Source organism: Carassius gibelio, chromosome B5 (genome assembly GCF_023724105.1).
Source record: "Carassius gibelio isolate Cgi1373 ecotype wild population from Czech Republic chromosome B5, carGib1.2-hapl.c, whole genome shotgun sequence".
Lineage (NCBI taxonomy): Eukaryota > Metazoa > Chordata > Actinopteri > Cypriniformes > Cyprinidae > Carassius > Carassius gibelio.
In genome coordinates, this window is record NC_068400.1 from 20,546,713 (window position 1) to 20,561,432 (window position 14,720).

The 14,720-nt window shown below is 36.1% G+C and overlaps 1 protein-coding gene across 1 annotated transcript in view; it reads right to left on the bottom strand.

Annotated features, from left to right (window-relative positions):
* LOC127958588 (alpha-mannosidase 2) overlaps window positions 1-14,720 on the bottom strand; it is a 51,577-nt gene that overhangs the window by 22,932 nt on the left and 13,925 nt on the right. The window contains exons 5-10 of the mRNA XM_052557479.1: window positions 9,859-9,986; window positions 7,362-7,535; window positions 4,241-4,427; window positions 3,883-4,060; window positions 3,562-3,773; window positions 418-603 (exon numbers count right to left, since the gene is read on the bottom strand). Coding sequence (XP_052413439.1) covers window positions 418-603; window positions 3,562-3,773; window positions 3,883-4,060; window positions 4,241-4,427; window positions 7,362-7,535; window positions 9,859-9,986 — 1,065 coding nt within the window. The remainder of the gene's footprint in view (window positions 1-417; window positions 604-3,561; window positions 3,774-3,882; window positions 4,061-4,240; window positions 4,428-7,361; window positions 7,536-9,858; window positions 9,987-14,720) is intronic.

The window sequence follows — 14,720 nt, forward strand, 5'->3', positions numbered from 1 at the left end:
TTGAGTATAAAGACTGCACTCAGATTTGCGATCACAAGAATACATTTTTAAAAAAAAAAAACACACTTTCTGTATAATGGATTTTTTTTTTATTTTTTTGTCTGATATTTATTTTCTGTATATTTTATAATAGGATTTTTTTTTGTTTGGTCTGATAGTTTCTTTACCAATTTTTTTTTTAATAATCATTTAGGTTAATTAGCCCTAGAAAATTTTCTATGTTTTATTTTAAACATATTGGCAGTCTTTTGTTTTGTGGATATATGAATGCATTCATTATTTTGTCATTGTGCAATGGCTATTAATCAGATGGTAATGACTGCTTGACGAGCAGTTTGTAAGTTCTAACCGACTGACACTTTGGGGCGAAATGCAACACACATACACTTTAATATATTTTTAAGAAAGATGCACTACCTGGTTCCATAGTCCACAACCACCCAGTCTTTGCCCGTGCCCGTGATGGCATCATGATGTTGGAAGAGACCTAGATTGCGTCTGGCTTCTGTCATTAACTTGTAATTATCGACTGCAGGGTAATTATTAGGCTGGCCGTACTTCTGAATGTTGGCCAAGGTCAGAGAGTAGAGGACCTCAGCTGCCCTGAAGACAAACATGAAGAGACATATGAAACTCCCTCCTGCGCCAGATCAAAAGTCCCCTCAAATCCACACAGAATAAATCCACAGCGTTACAAGAAACCATCTGGCCTCAAAATACCTCCTGAATCCGGCTAATGTTCACATTCCATGTAAAAGAAAGATAATAGTCTGGTATGGTCACTGTTGTGTTGGGAGTGTCCGAGTGAGAACAAAAATAGTACCAGAACCTCTCCACATTTTAGTAACAGTAAAGGTGTCGTCTCTCCAAATAAAGACCTTCTCAAATTTTCTACAGGAGATGAAAATCTATAGCTGTGTGAACCTCACAAAACCAGTTCAACATGAGTCATATTTCACATCTTAAAAAAAAAAAAAAAAGACAAAGAGATTTTTTTTTTTCTTGGCAGTGGTTCTCAACCAGGGGCCCAGGGCCTCAGCAAATTTCCAATTGGTGCGCAAGAACACTTAAAAATAATTTTAATGAAAAAACAGGGGTAGTTTATTAAAATGAATGTAACTCTAATCTAAATTAAAATGATACATATACATCAACTCTCAATAATTACTAAATCAATAACTAATACCGATAACTGTTCTAAACTGTTCTTGAAGCATCTGGAATCACAAAATGAATGATGGTTCCTTTTTTCAAATATGAATTCTCTCGATTTCTTTAAAAGTCTGAAAGAAGCAGCTTTGTCATAATTACAGCAGAAATACAGGAAAATGTTTAGCCTACATTGGAGTGGGGCTTTGATCATTTTGTTGAACAATGGCTGTCAAAAATGTTAAGAACACATACTTTAAGGAAATTAAGCCAATTTTTGCATGTGAAAATATGTAAAATATTAAAATATTATAATAAATGCATCTAAATGTACAGAATTCATACATGATGTTATTAGTTGTTTTACTAGTTTTCTTTATCCTGATTTAAATAAAATAATTGTATTACAGTAAAGAGAATCTAATCAGAATGATTGATTTCCAGTAAAATGCAGGTAACGTTTTAATTTTCTTTATGAAAAATATAATTTCAGTCTTTTTTTTTTCTTCTTTTTTTTTATGTTGCGATGAAATGTGACAGGGACATGTTTTCTTGAGACTGACCTCTCCTCTCTGCAGAAAATGATGGCCTCTAACCCGAGTACATCAGTAAACTAGAGCGACACAATCATACACGGTTTAAATCCTTTTTTTTGTTGTTATCCAAATAGATCTTTGAAGTGAGTTGATAAAGCAAGACTAAATGGTTTCAGCAGATCAAACATTTCAACATTTCTACTGTATGGTTCACAGACCGTAGTTAAAAGATAAAAACACAGAACATGTGACCTACATATTTCACATCAAACATACGTCTGCTTTCTGCTCCTGCAAGAACAGCCAAAGACTGCCTTTAATAATTAATTAAACATGAAATGACCTTGGACTGAATATCTCTAATCAATCTACTGTGTGTGTGTGAGAGAGAGAGAGAGAGAGAGAGAAATTGACCAGAGCTGAACAAAGTCCTATTTACTGAGTGAAGAAGCCATCGTGTAGAACGGGAATAGTTTAACAACTGCATACTGATGAAAACCATCTCCAGCCTACATTTAGACACCCATAAAAATGCAAATACAGTCTTAGAGTTCTCAGCAGTTATCACGTTTTGTCATAAACAGTGAAATGCAGGACAGCCACTGACATACACAAACACATACACTTACAAATACATTCAGGATGCATAGAATACATAATACATTAAAAACTAGTTTTAGTTAACAATGACAACACTGCTCTACTGGTATTTGTGTATATATATATATATGTGTGTGTAACATCTCATTATCTAGAACCAAGCCAATTAACAAGAGCTGCGAAGAAAAGATTAAATAAAAAAGAAATAACAAGGAGTTATTTCTTTCACATTCCACAAATTAGCAATACTATTCCTTATTTCTTAATAAGATATATTGGTATCTTTCCAGGGCCAATATCATGTTAGAATAAGTCAATGAGTAATGTTTATAAAGCACCCACAGATGAGAAGGTGGCACAGTCAATGGCCATGGTCAAATACTGAATAAATAGTAAAGCCGTTGAGTTGGTGGCTCAAAACCAACTGCTTTAATTTGCTTTGACCTTGTCACGGGGCTTCAGACTTATCGTGACAACACAGATATGTGACCTTCAGCTTTGTGTGTTAGTTAGCAGCACCGCACTGGTAACATCTGTTATCACAGAGCTCCATTTCCTATAGACAGACTCAGTTCAGGGGCCAGCTGCGTAAACTGCTTAGACTAGTCTATTTCTGAAACTTGAAAATGTGAAAAATGCTATTTTCATTACTGCTAGTATATGTGTGTTAGGTCATATGTATGTTAGTGTACTTATAAAAACAAATAAAATAAAAAATATTTAGAGAAAAAAAGTGAATCGATTTATGAAAAAGCTGAATTTCCAGAAAATGTCATTAGTTTGTACAATATGAATTGCAAATTGTATTGCACATATTAGCATGGCATTCTGGTTCATAATTAACTTGATGTTAATTTTGAACTCATGGTCTCAAATGCAAATCAAGTCCAGGAATATGGAAATGGCATTTTTTATTGTTTCAACTTTTGGACATCGAGACCCATACCAAAAAAGTTTTTACAGTGCATTTATGCAGATTAATGCAGTGCATTTCAAATTTTTTCGTTGGTGCAATGAATGACATTTTTGGTGCTATAGAGACCAACAAAATAAATTCTCTTTGCTTCCAATAAACTTTTGCAGATCATTTTCCAATGTGGTTAAACTTGTCACTGATCTTCTCTTCCACAGACTGTTTCAGCAATGAGAATCAAACTTTTCAGTAGCACACATTAAAATTTAATAACTCGGTTTTATGTATTCCCTGAAGCCAATTTTTACTTCCAATGTCACTGTAAAGATTCACAAAGTGCATTTGGATTTGTTCGAGGCTTACCTGAGGTGTGATTCCAGCACTCTGTCCAGGCGTTTGTAGAACGGCCGTGAGGTGAAGTATCCGCTCCAGTAGTGATCGTCTCGATCCGCATAAGTGAAAAAGTCTCCACTTACCACAGGCAAAGCCAACTGGCCGACATTCATGCCAACAGGATCCATGCCAGTGCTTTTACGCAAGGCCCCGAAATAATCTGAAATAGTTCCAAATTGGGCCTGCAAAGAGAAACAAAATAGATACACAAGAAGAAATAAACAAGTACACCAAGACTTCAAAGTGTGGCCAATCGAACAAAACACTGAAGTCTGTCTAAGGATACCAAACCTGGACATGAAGCTCAGGGTGAGAATTCATGTAGTCAAAGAGTTTCTGGTAGTTTCCAAACTGTTGGTCCCATTCAACAGCTTCAGTGTAACGGAAATCATCTCCAAGTGGCGCCAGCAGCACATTGGTCCGAAAAAGTTTGGATTTCTTCCTGTACTGGTCCAATAGCGTCTGAGCTCTACATATGGAGAGAATAAACTAAGTGGAAAGAAATCTAAAACTAATCAGAATCGAGGGAACACTAATCCACAAACAATGACACAAAAAAGGGATTATAAACCGTAACTTATTGAAACAGACATGGCTAGAAACAATCATTGTTATTTCTAATGTCTGTGCCTGGTGTGTATGGCTGTACCTTTCCTGTACATTGTTATCTGTGATAGCCTGAGGAGGAACTCTCCATGGACAGCCGATTCTTCCTCCCGGCAGCCTTTTAAAGTCAAACTGGCAGCAGATTTTTGGGTCAGGACCACATGTATGAGGAACATCGTAGCTGTAAAATGGCATCATGTGACACAAAATATCTGAACTTGAGTCCTGATCTGTTGAAATCAAAAACAAATGCAAAGTTACTAGTCTTGTGTGGCCACACTGGTGAACTTTCACCTAAATATCACAAAGAAAAAAAGGTACACGGTCTACTGTTAACAGTGCAGTGATAGATGAGGCACAGATTATGCCGAAATCAAGCAGCTCTCAGTCGGTCAACGTAAAATTTACAATTTCAATTCTGCACCTAAAGACTAATTTATTTCTGTTTTATAGTTAGCGTTGCTATTGTGCAAGTGATGTCACCAAGCCTTTTCGTTTTTGGGCCTTTTTTGACAATAAGTACACAACACCCACTTTCCCTGATACAACCAATGGCTTAAAGATGGATCGACTCCTATTTTAAACGCTGCAAACGTTTCGCTTGCACACAATTCAGAGTGCGATTTTGGCGAGCAACTACGAGTCCATTCGGTTTCAGGGCTTTAAATCATGAAATGATCCACTTATGTCAAAATCAAATCATAATTTATTTGCAGTAAAAATATTCAATTACCCATTCAGCACAGCATGTGCTCCAGAGTGACCTTCATAAAAGCTGTGCGAATAAATAATGCAAGATTTTCCTTTAAACAAGGGACCAGATGTGAAGCACAGAGTAGTCTGGCTGTCTGTTAAATTGTGATATATGGAATTACATTGAGTAGAAAGCTAATTCAGCCTGGCATAGAGTGCACGCTGTGGCAGCCAAATGAACTGTAATCATATTTGTTCAGCACCAGCTACAGTCCCAGATCTAAGTTCGGAGTCCATTTTTCCAGGGTTTTTTAACACTAGGTCTGGGAAAAAACAGCTTATCCCAAACAGATGCATGACACTGAACAGGCAGACAACGGAAAACAATAGATGGGATGTGCTATGTGGGATGACATTTCCTCTGACTTCTCTTTTGTTTGCCCTTCTGAGAACACCTGGCTCCAATTCAGCCCTTGTAACATTTTACTAATTTCCCTCGGCTCTTATGTTTCATTCAAATCATTAGAGAATAAATACAAATGAAGCAAGATATAGCAGCTCCAAAAAACACAGACTTTCAGTGAGGCCAGTTCTCAAATTCACAGATGTGAAATATCCGAGTAACCACAGGTGCAGTTCATCACAAATAAATATAGGCACTCACGGATTGAGAAACTTTGCCCTAGATAGTAAGAGATTTGGACAGTTAAAGGTTGTAGGGCTTTGTGCCTTTCTAAATGCACAAAGGCTGATGCTAATTAGGTTATACTTAACATTAAATATTTACACAATTTGCCTCATTAATAAACACTTTCATAATGCAAAACTAACTAAAATAAATGCTTTAAACTGCTTTTCAAATACTTCATGTTTTAAATATTTATTTCAATAATCATTTTAATATTTAACGTATAGCCTATTAGCTGAATTCAAAAAAATAAAAGAAACCTTGGTAGTTCAGCAGTATAGCATCTGTAATACACCTTTGTTTCTTTCATCTCCTTCATTAGAGTAACAAAGCAAACACATTTACATTTTAATAAGACCAAAAACAACTTTTACAACAGTTTTAACCTTTAAATCCTTTTTATTTGGAACTGGTTATTTTTAGGTTTAAAAAAAATCAGAATAATTTATATTATTTTTATGAAACCACAGAAGAAATGCCATTTACAGATTTGTGAAGTGTTGTCTGACTCTGCACTGAATGGTTTCGCAACATTGCAAAGAATATTTAAGTTCTGGTTTATTAATTAATTCTTCTCTTTTTGCATTTGAACTTCTATTAATGAATTTATTATAAATAGATGCTGTTTGGAACGCATTGATAATGCTTCATAACCAAAAAGTGTCCAAATGCATCAATCTGAACACTACGTATTGTTTTATTATTTAAAATCTATTCATACATTTTCTGTGCATTTATTTTGCTTGAAAAATGGTTTGAACTTCGTTTGTCCTTTTTTTGTACAACATTTGGCATGAGGTGTTGAGCTGAACACTATTGACGTGTAGCTACATGCAGGATGTTACCAAACGATAATTATCCAGCCATTAATGATGAAATGCTGAGGAAAGAGTCTAGGGTGTGTTATGCACGGTCACCGCACTATTATTATCATTAATTGAACCAAGCTTCCTGTGCAATCTAAACGCTGGGTTTAATCCCCAAGCAGAAAGTTCTGAAGCATAAAAAACATGCTGGAAAAGCAATATCAACCCATCGCAGACCCACAAGTTAGCTTCAAGCGCATTTGATTGAGGCGGATCATTGCAGCTCCTGTCAAAATCTCAGTTTGTGCGATTATCTTTCCGGGTGGGGGTCTGAATGACCTCCAGTGATGGAGATGTATCTGGAACGGGAGACGAGCTTTTCCTAGCCACAGGCTTTGTCAGGTCTGTTACCAACTGCTCCAGGGCCAGCAGCTGCAGATGCTTCACGGAAAACTGGACTTATCTCACTTCGACCTCTATTTCTAAATCATGAGGCTAAATGTAGCGAGCACCCCCACCTACCCAGGTTTTAATCAATGTAATCGCTAAATAAAAGATGGGACGTGTGAATGGCACCACTGAGCAGCTCATATGATTACAACAGAGATTTCCAATCAAACGTGTGAGGTCACTCTGAACACAGTCAGTTTTGAGATTTAAAGGGACAGTTGACCCAAAAATGATTGATTGCAAAATGATTCTGCAAAACATCTCCATTCGTGTTCTATGGAAGAAAATAGCCGAATGGGGTTGGAGTGACATGGTGGTGACTTTCATTTTGCTTTTCCCCCAACACTGATTTTGCCACTTGAGTCAGACTGAAATGTCAGGTATTTTATTGTAAGTGGCCTATGTTCACATGCATCATATTTACTAGCTCCACAGAATATCATCATAAGTATTAAAGCACTGCATAAAAGCTTAGTCGTCTTCTATAACCTTATCGTCAGTTTCCTACATCAAGATCAGCTGCTCACCCCAGTTCTGTCTCCAGAAGAACTCCAGGGTCTTCTGAGAGGCAAAGTGTTTCTTCACCGAGTAGTGGACTCTCTGGATCAGCATGTTAGATAGACCGGCTTGTCTCAGTAGGTAAGTCTGGGTAGGAGAGTGACCGAATGGATCCACAGCCCAGCCAGTCTTGGGTTTCACTCCTAACACAAAGGGCAGGAATGAGAAGTACAGTATTATGTACTAACCATACTATAACTGTGTAGTACTATAAGTGCTTTCCATCATTACATGTAGTTAAAACATAACATAACTCAAAAATGTTCACAGAAGCTTTAGTATATACAAATATAAATTACATGTATTAATACAGATGACTATTATTTGCATTACACTGATGAATATAAATAAAAAATTATTTTCATTCTTCCTTGTGTTCATTCACTAAAAACAATGTAAAACATGCAATGATTATTTAACTGATTAAGATTCTAACTGTTTAACTTGATTGTATTTTAAATTATTGACTAAAAGCCGTCAGAACTTTACACACACACACACACACACACACACACTACCATTCAAATGTTTAGGGTCCGTAAGATTTTTCAGTATCACTTTAGAACAGGTAACACCTATTATTTGCGTATTAGCATGCATATCACTACATTATTAGTCATGTATTAGTGCTAATTAAAACATATTAATGCCTTATTCTACTTGACCTTTTTCTACTTCCCTAATCCTACCCAATACCTAAACCTAACAACTACCTTACTAACTATTAATAAGCAGCAAATTAAGAATTTATTGAGAAAAATGTTGTAGTTCATTGTTATCAAGTGTTACCTATTTTTAAAGTGTTACCGTTTTTTCTTTTTCTTATTTTTTTTAAAGCAATTAATACTTTTATATCAGCAAATTATGATCAAACAGTGACGGTGAAGACATTAATAATGTTACAAAAGATTTCTATTTAAAATTAATTGTTGTTTTGAACTTTATTATCTATTTATCAAAACATCCTGTACAAAAAAAAAAAAGCTTTTAAATTGTAATAATATTTCTGTTTTCACTGTAATTTTCATCAAATAAATGAAGCCTTGGTAAGCATTCAAGACTTCTCTCAAAAAAAAAAAAAAAAAAAAAAAAAACAGAATTACTTAAAACTTTTGGCATTTTTGACCGGTAGCGTATTGTAAACTGTAATATTATTTCACAAAATTATCACATGTATAATTTTTTTATCAGATAAATCTATTCTTGGTCAGTATAAATATTAGTATTCTATTTTTTTCTATTCTGTCTGTTTTCTTTTTATTAGATAAAGCTATGTGTACTGCGTTAAGCTACCTTTGACTTGTTAAAGCACTTGTATATCATTGCTCTTTTGTTGATTTTGATTGCTTCCATTGTCCTCAATTGTCCTCATTTGTAAGTCGCTTTGAATAAATGTGTCTGCCAAATGACTAAATGTAAATGTATAAGAGACATCATTCAAACAAACAAAAACTCCCACTGACCCCAATCTTCTGAGCGGCAATGTATGTGTAGAATTCTTTACCTATAGCACCCATCCCTTGTCACATTTTAACAAACAGCAAGGTCCTATTTTTAGAGTGGATAAAGAAAAACTGGAAATGTATTCAGAAGAGCAATTACAAAAGCTCTGTATGTAAAGGGAGGCGATTCTCAGAAGGAACTCAAGGAATAGAGTGAACCACCGGGGACGCAGGTAATCGTGAAGGTCACATGTTCTCTGAAGACACCCGTGTCTCTATTCATGAGCACACGAGCATCAGCAAACCTGAACACAGCTGTAATACTGGGTGCAATGGCATCATCAGCAAAACAAGTGTGGTTTGAAAGCCAAAGACTCACTGTAGTATCAGTCTCTCCAATCAATCTAGATTTCAGAAGCGGTCCACAGACAGCTGAGATATCAGGAGAGCAGATGGTAGAGTGGATGTGTAGTAATGAGAGCCAGGCTTATGCTCCACGTTTTAATACACTAATAATGAACACTGAAAAAAAATCTCTCAGAGGTCTTGGAGTCAATATAGGAAGCATAAATATGCAGAAGAGCTAAAATTCCTTACAGTATTGCAGTTAAGAGGTTTAACATTCGGGGTTTCACAACCCACATCTTGAGCTGAGGCTGATTCAGAATTTAAATGGGTCTCAAACCAGATATTATTACCCAGTTTAACATAGGACCACCCACAGTACCTTCCAGCTGGAAAGTTCTTTCTCGATCTAGCAAGTTTTAATCTAATTGACTGGCTTTATATAACATCTGTATCAGTCCGCCTGGAAATAAAGTTGCATTCATCTATTTTTCCACACCACTGTTTTTTCTATATACCGGTATATTATATATATAGTGCGCAATTATGAAGCATACTTGATGCATTTTTGCTGTTTCTGTGATTTTTAGATTTGAAGTGGAGATATTGACCACTTTGTTGTAATTGAATGAATGATAAAGGGGAAAAAAATCAGGCGAGATGCAATGGATTTACATACCCAAATTTCTCTCCAACCACTGGTGACCTTCAACTAACTGATCTATCAATGCAAAGTAGTGAGTGTTGGCTTCGTCAGGCATCACCCAGCCTCCTGTAGCCACTTCCAGCTGACCGCTCTCTATCAGCCTGTGTTAGAGAAAGAGAGAGAGAGAAAAAAGAGATCTTCAACCAACCTAAAGTTAACATGAAACTGCATTCACAACTCGTACTTCTGTGATGGAATTTTTTTTGTTATTAGAATTCTTTTTTATATTTCACAAGAAAATAAAGTAAGGTAGGACTTGATTGGCCAGAAGTAATGTAGGTATTGTGGCCATGACTTTAGAATTCGCACCCACTGCTTTTTAGTTTGTGGTATGGCGGGGTGATTTTTCTGATTTTATCGAATCATTACGAATATAATGTTTTGCCATGATTTTTTAATCAAGCAATCATGGTTTTAAATAAAAATATTAGCAAACATTACAATTAGACATGATGACAATACACCAATCACCTGACGTCACACCTGGTCAAACACATCCGTCAAGTAGGTTTGCATAGGAAAAACAATGAAAAAGCAACATAGGGAATGCAAAAACCTGTAAAGAACTACTACTGTATGTGTGATATTTGATATTCTTGTTTGCATGAGGGTGACACGCTGACAGGTGCTGGTATATTTATTTATTTATTTGTGGTTTTACAAAATATGCACTGTTAATAATAGTCTGCTACTGGTGTTTCACTTTCAGTCAATTTGAATTTAAATGGCCTTGACTTTTTGAGTTAACCTCCAAAACTGCGTTAGCGAAAGCACAGAGCAAGATTTTTTCAGCACACGATGGAGCATTTATCACTCCATTCCTACTGCATTCCAACTCCATTGCAAGCTCTGCCTTAATGAGCTCATTCCTGACGATGGGCATGATCTCTGCCCATCATGCCTGGGTGTTCAGCACAGGTGGAGGGTGAACCAACTCCAGGGTGAGGCTAATAGCAGCCAAATGTATTAAACATCATAAACCCATCTTTTTAGGCAAGAACGAGACATACAGTATTGTTCAAAATAATAGCAGTACAATGTGACTAACCAGAATAATCAAGGTTTTTAGTATATTTTTTATTGCCACGTGGCAAACAAGTTACCAGTAGGTTCAGTAGATTGTCAGAAAACAAATGAGACCCAGCATTCATGATATGCACGCTCTTAAGGCTGTGCAATTGGGCAATTAGTTGAAAGGGGTGTGTTCAAAAAAATAGCAGTGTCTACCTTTGACTGTACAAACTCAAAACTATTTTTTACAAACATTTTTTTTTTCTGGGATTTAGCAATCCTGTGAATCACTAAACTAATATTTAGTTGTATGACCACAGTTTTTTAAAACTGCTTGACATCTGTGTGGCATGGAGTCAACCAACTTGTGGCACCTCTCAGCTGTTATTCCACTCCATGATTCTTTAACAACATTCCACAATTCATTCACATTTCTTGGTTTTGCTTCAGAAACAGCATTTTTGATATCACCCCACAAGTTCTCAGTTGGATTAAGGTCTGGAGATTGGGCTGGCCACTCCATAACATTAATTTTGTTGGTTTGGAACCAAGACTTTGCCCGTTTACTAGTGTGTTTTGGGTCATTGTCTTGTTGAAACAACCATTTCAAGGGCATGTCCTCTTCAGCATAGGGCAACATGACCTCTTCAAGTATTTTAACATATGCAAACTGATCCATGATCCCTGGTATGCGATAAATAGGCCCAACACCATAGTAGGAGAAACATGCCCATATCATGATGCTTGCACCTCCATGCTTCACTGTCTTCACTGTGTACTGTGGCTTGAATTCAGAGTTTGGGGGTCGTCTCACAAACTGCCTGTGGCCCTTGGACCCAAAAAGAACAATTTTACTCTCATCAGTCCACAAAATGTTCCTCCATTTCTCTTTAGGCCAGTTGATGTGTTCTTTGGCAAATTGTAACCTCTTCTGCACATGCCTTTTTTTTAACAGAGGGACTTTGCAGGGGATTCTTGAAAATAGATTAGCTTCACACAGACGTCTTCTAACTGTCACAGTACTTACAGGTAACTCCAGACTGTCTTTGATCATCCTGGAGGTGATCATTGGCTGAGCCTTTGCCATTCTGGTTATTCTTCTATCCATTTTGATGGTTGTCTTCCGTTTTCTTCCACGTCTCTCTGGTTTTGCTCTCCATTTTAAGGCATTGGAGATCATTTTAGCTGAACAGCCTATCATTTTTTGCACCTCTTTATAGGTTTTCCCCTCTCTAATCAACTTTTTAATCAAAGTACGCTGTTCTTCTGAACAATGTCTTGAACGACCCATTTTCCTCAGCTTTCAAATGCATGTTCAACAAGTGTTGGCTTCATCCTTAAATAGGGGCCACCTGATTCACACCTGTTTCTTCACAAAATTGATGACCTCAGTGATAGAATGCCACACTGCTATTTTTTTGAACACACCCCTTTCAACTAATTCAACGAATTGCCCAATTGCACAGCCTTAAGAGCGTGCATATCATGAATGCTGGGTCTCATTTGTTTTCTGAGAATCTACTGAACCTACTGGTAACTTGTTTGCCACGTAGCAATAAAAAAATATACGAAAAACCTTGATTATTCTGGTTAGTCACATTGTACTGCTATTATTTTGAACAATACTGTAGGTATCATGTAGGTTTATAAAATATGTTTAATGGGACTGAATTTGTATTTAACTTGATTACAATTGAATAAAAAAAATCTAACTTGATAACTAGGCTAAATGTTTCCTTTCCACATTATTCAGAGAGTGAATAAATTTAAATATAGAAAGTAACATTATCACTAACTTTGGACTATCGCGAGTAAAAAAACAAAAACAACAATCATTATAATCAGTGAAGCTGTATACACCGTGAAATTAATCTCTTACTTCATTTACGCGCATCTGTGCTTTGTTGTTTATGATAAGAGAATTCGTGGAATTCAGTCAGAGAACACGCGCTCACTCAAAACTGATGAGTTTCAGCGATAACTCTGAAAGCCTCTGATTAGCCATTGCAAGCTCAACAGAACGGTGTGTGGTTGATTAAATGTGCAAAACTTTTAAAATGCCTAAAATGAAATACGGTGCAACAGAAGTAGATATGATTTGATGCCACAATCGACACTGTCTGTTCATTTTCACTTTTTTGGCAACAGACGTAATAGATTTAATTTGTTTGTGCAGGGGCATTTTTGTTCAATTTAGTAAGTCCCCATTGCCAGGGGAAGGCTTAGTCTTCCCTGGCCTTACACATGCTCTGTCTATGGTGTTCAGCATCTACAGGAAGCATTTATGGAACCGTGACCATATTGTCATTTGCTTCGTATGTCAAAGGAGACCATTGTGTTTAGCGGGAATGGACCACAACCAGAATGCTAGTATTTTGCTCAAAAGCACCGCACCTCAGCAACTGCTGATGCTTCTCGGCCTAAGAAAAAAATTGAGAGTTAGAGGTAGTCATTTGGCTGGACAGCTGTGGTCAAAGAAAGTTGCTTGCCTTTCTTCAGACATGTTGCCTTAAACTGAAAATTGAGTGTTTACTATTGTCCTTTAGCAATATTCAATATATTTTTGATTATCCACTAAAATAGCACCATCTCTGGTGGTCATCCGTTGCATCCATAACCAGTGTTTTGTTTCATGCAGATGTTTTATGTAGTATAGTTTCACAAAGATAAATTAAGACTTGTTTAAGTTCATTCTGTTTTTGCTTCAGATAAAAATGCTTATAAACTTTTCAATTGTAGGAGAAAACACAACATATTATAAACACATACATTATTTTAAAGTTTGAATTTAAGGCAATTTTTGGGTCATCACTTGTTGTCCAATGTAAAAATGGGTCCTAAATAAAAACCAGATGAGAACCAGTTATTTACGAGTGGATGAGTCAGACTGGTTTGTCTGTTCACATCTGCAACATTAATATTGTTTTATGAAACATTATGGGTTTTTTTTTTTTTTTACGTTTTTTTTACTTACAGTAAAACCAGGAATGTATAAAATATATAAAGCATATAAAAATCAATTTCTATGTCTTTAAACTAAGATGAGCAAAGCTTTGAAGAGGACAGAGGAGCTGCTGATGTTTCACCACAGTAACATCATCGACAGCTTTTCTTCAGGGTTTTTACTACAAAGCACTTTCTCCACATATGCAGCTTTACACACAGTAGCTATTTTTTTTTTTTTTTTTTGGATCATAAGGTTTATTGAGTTTTGCCACTGCAAACTAATTATTTTCTTGAACAGACAGTAGATACCTTGGGTAATGGCATCCCTTATTAGAAGTGGAGTTCTCCAGGCCTGATTGCCAGTCAGCAGCTTTTCTCTGTAATGTTGAATATTTCAGCTGCGAATCGTATAGCGTGGCCCTCTGGAGGCCAGTAATAAGAGCGGTGGTAGCAAAACCAAGAGCACTAGCTCAGCATGTAACTTACAGAAAATTTCGAAATTACTTTAAAAAAAAAAATATTCTGTTATTCTGGAATCAATCATTGGCTACGAAAATGAGCCAATGGGCAGCAGTGATTAGACATTTCATTAAAGTCAATATGAAATCAAAAACCACCTTATTCACTTTCTCTGTACTTGGGTTTTTTTGTGCATGATTTATCAATGAATGTTATTTGAAAAAATGATATATATTATAGCTTTACAAACCAAGTAAAATGGATTACGAAAATAATTTTATGTTGACTTTGACCCTACTGTGAACTTTTCTCCATCATTCAAGACATCCTTGGTTCGTTTTACACTACAGCAGCAATTTAGACCATGAAATATAAGTTTACCCCTTTTAGAAAGCGAAATTTGAAACTAAATGCTTCCT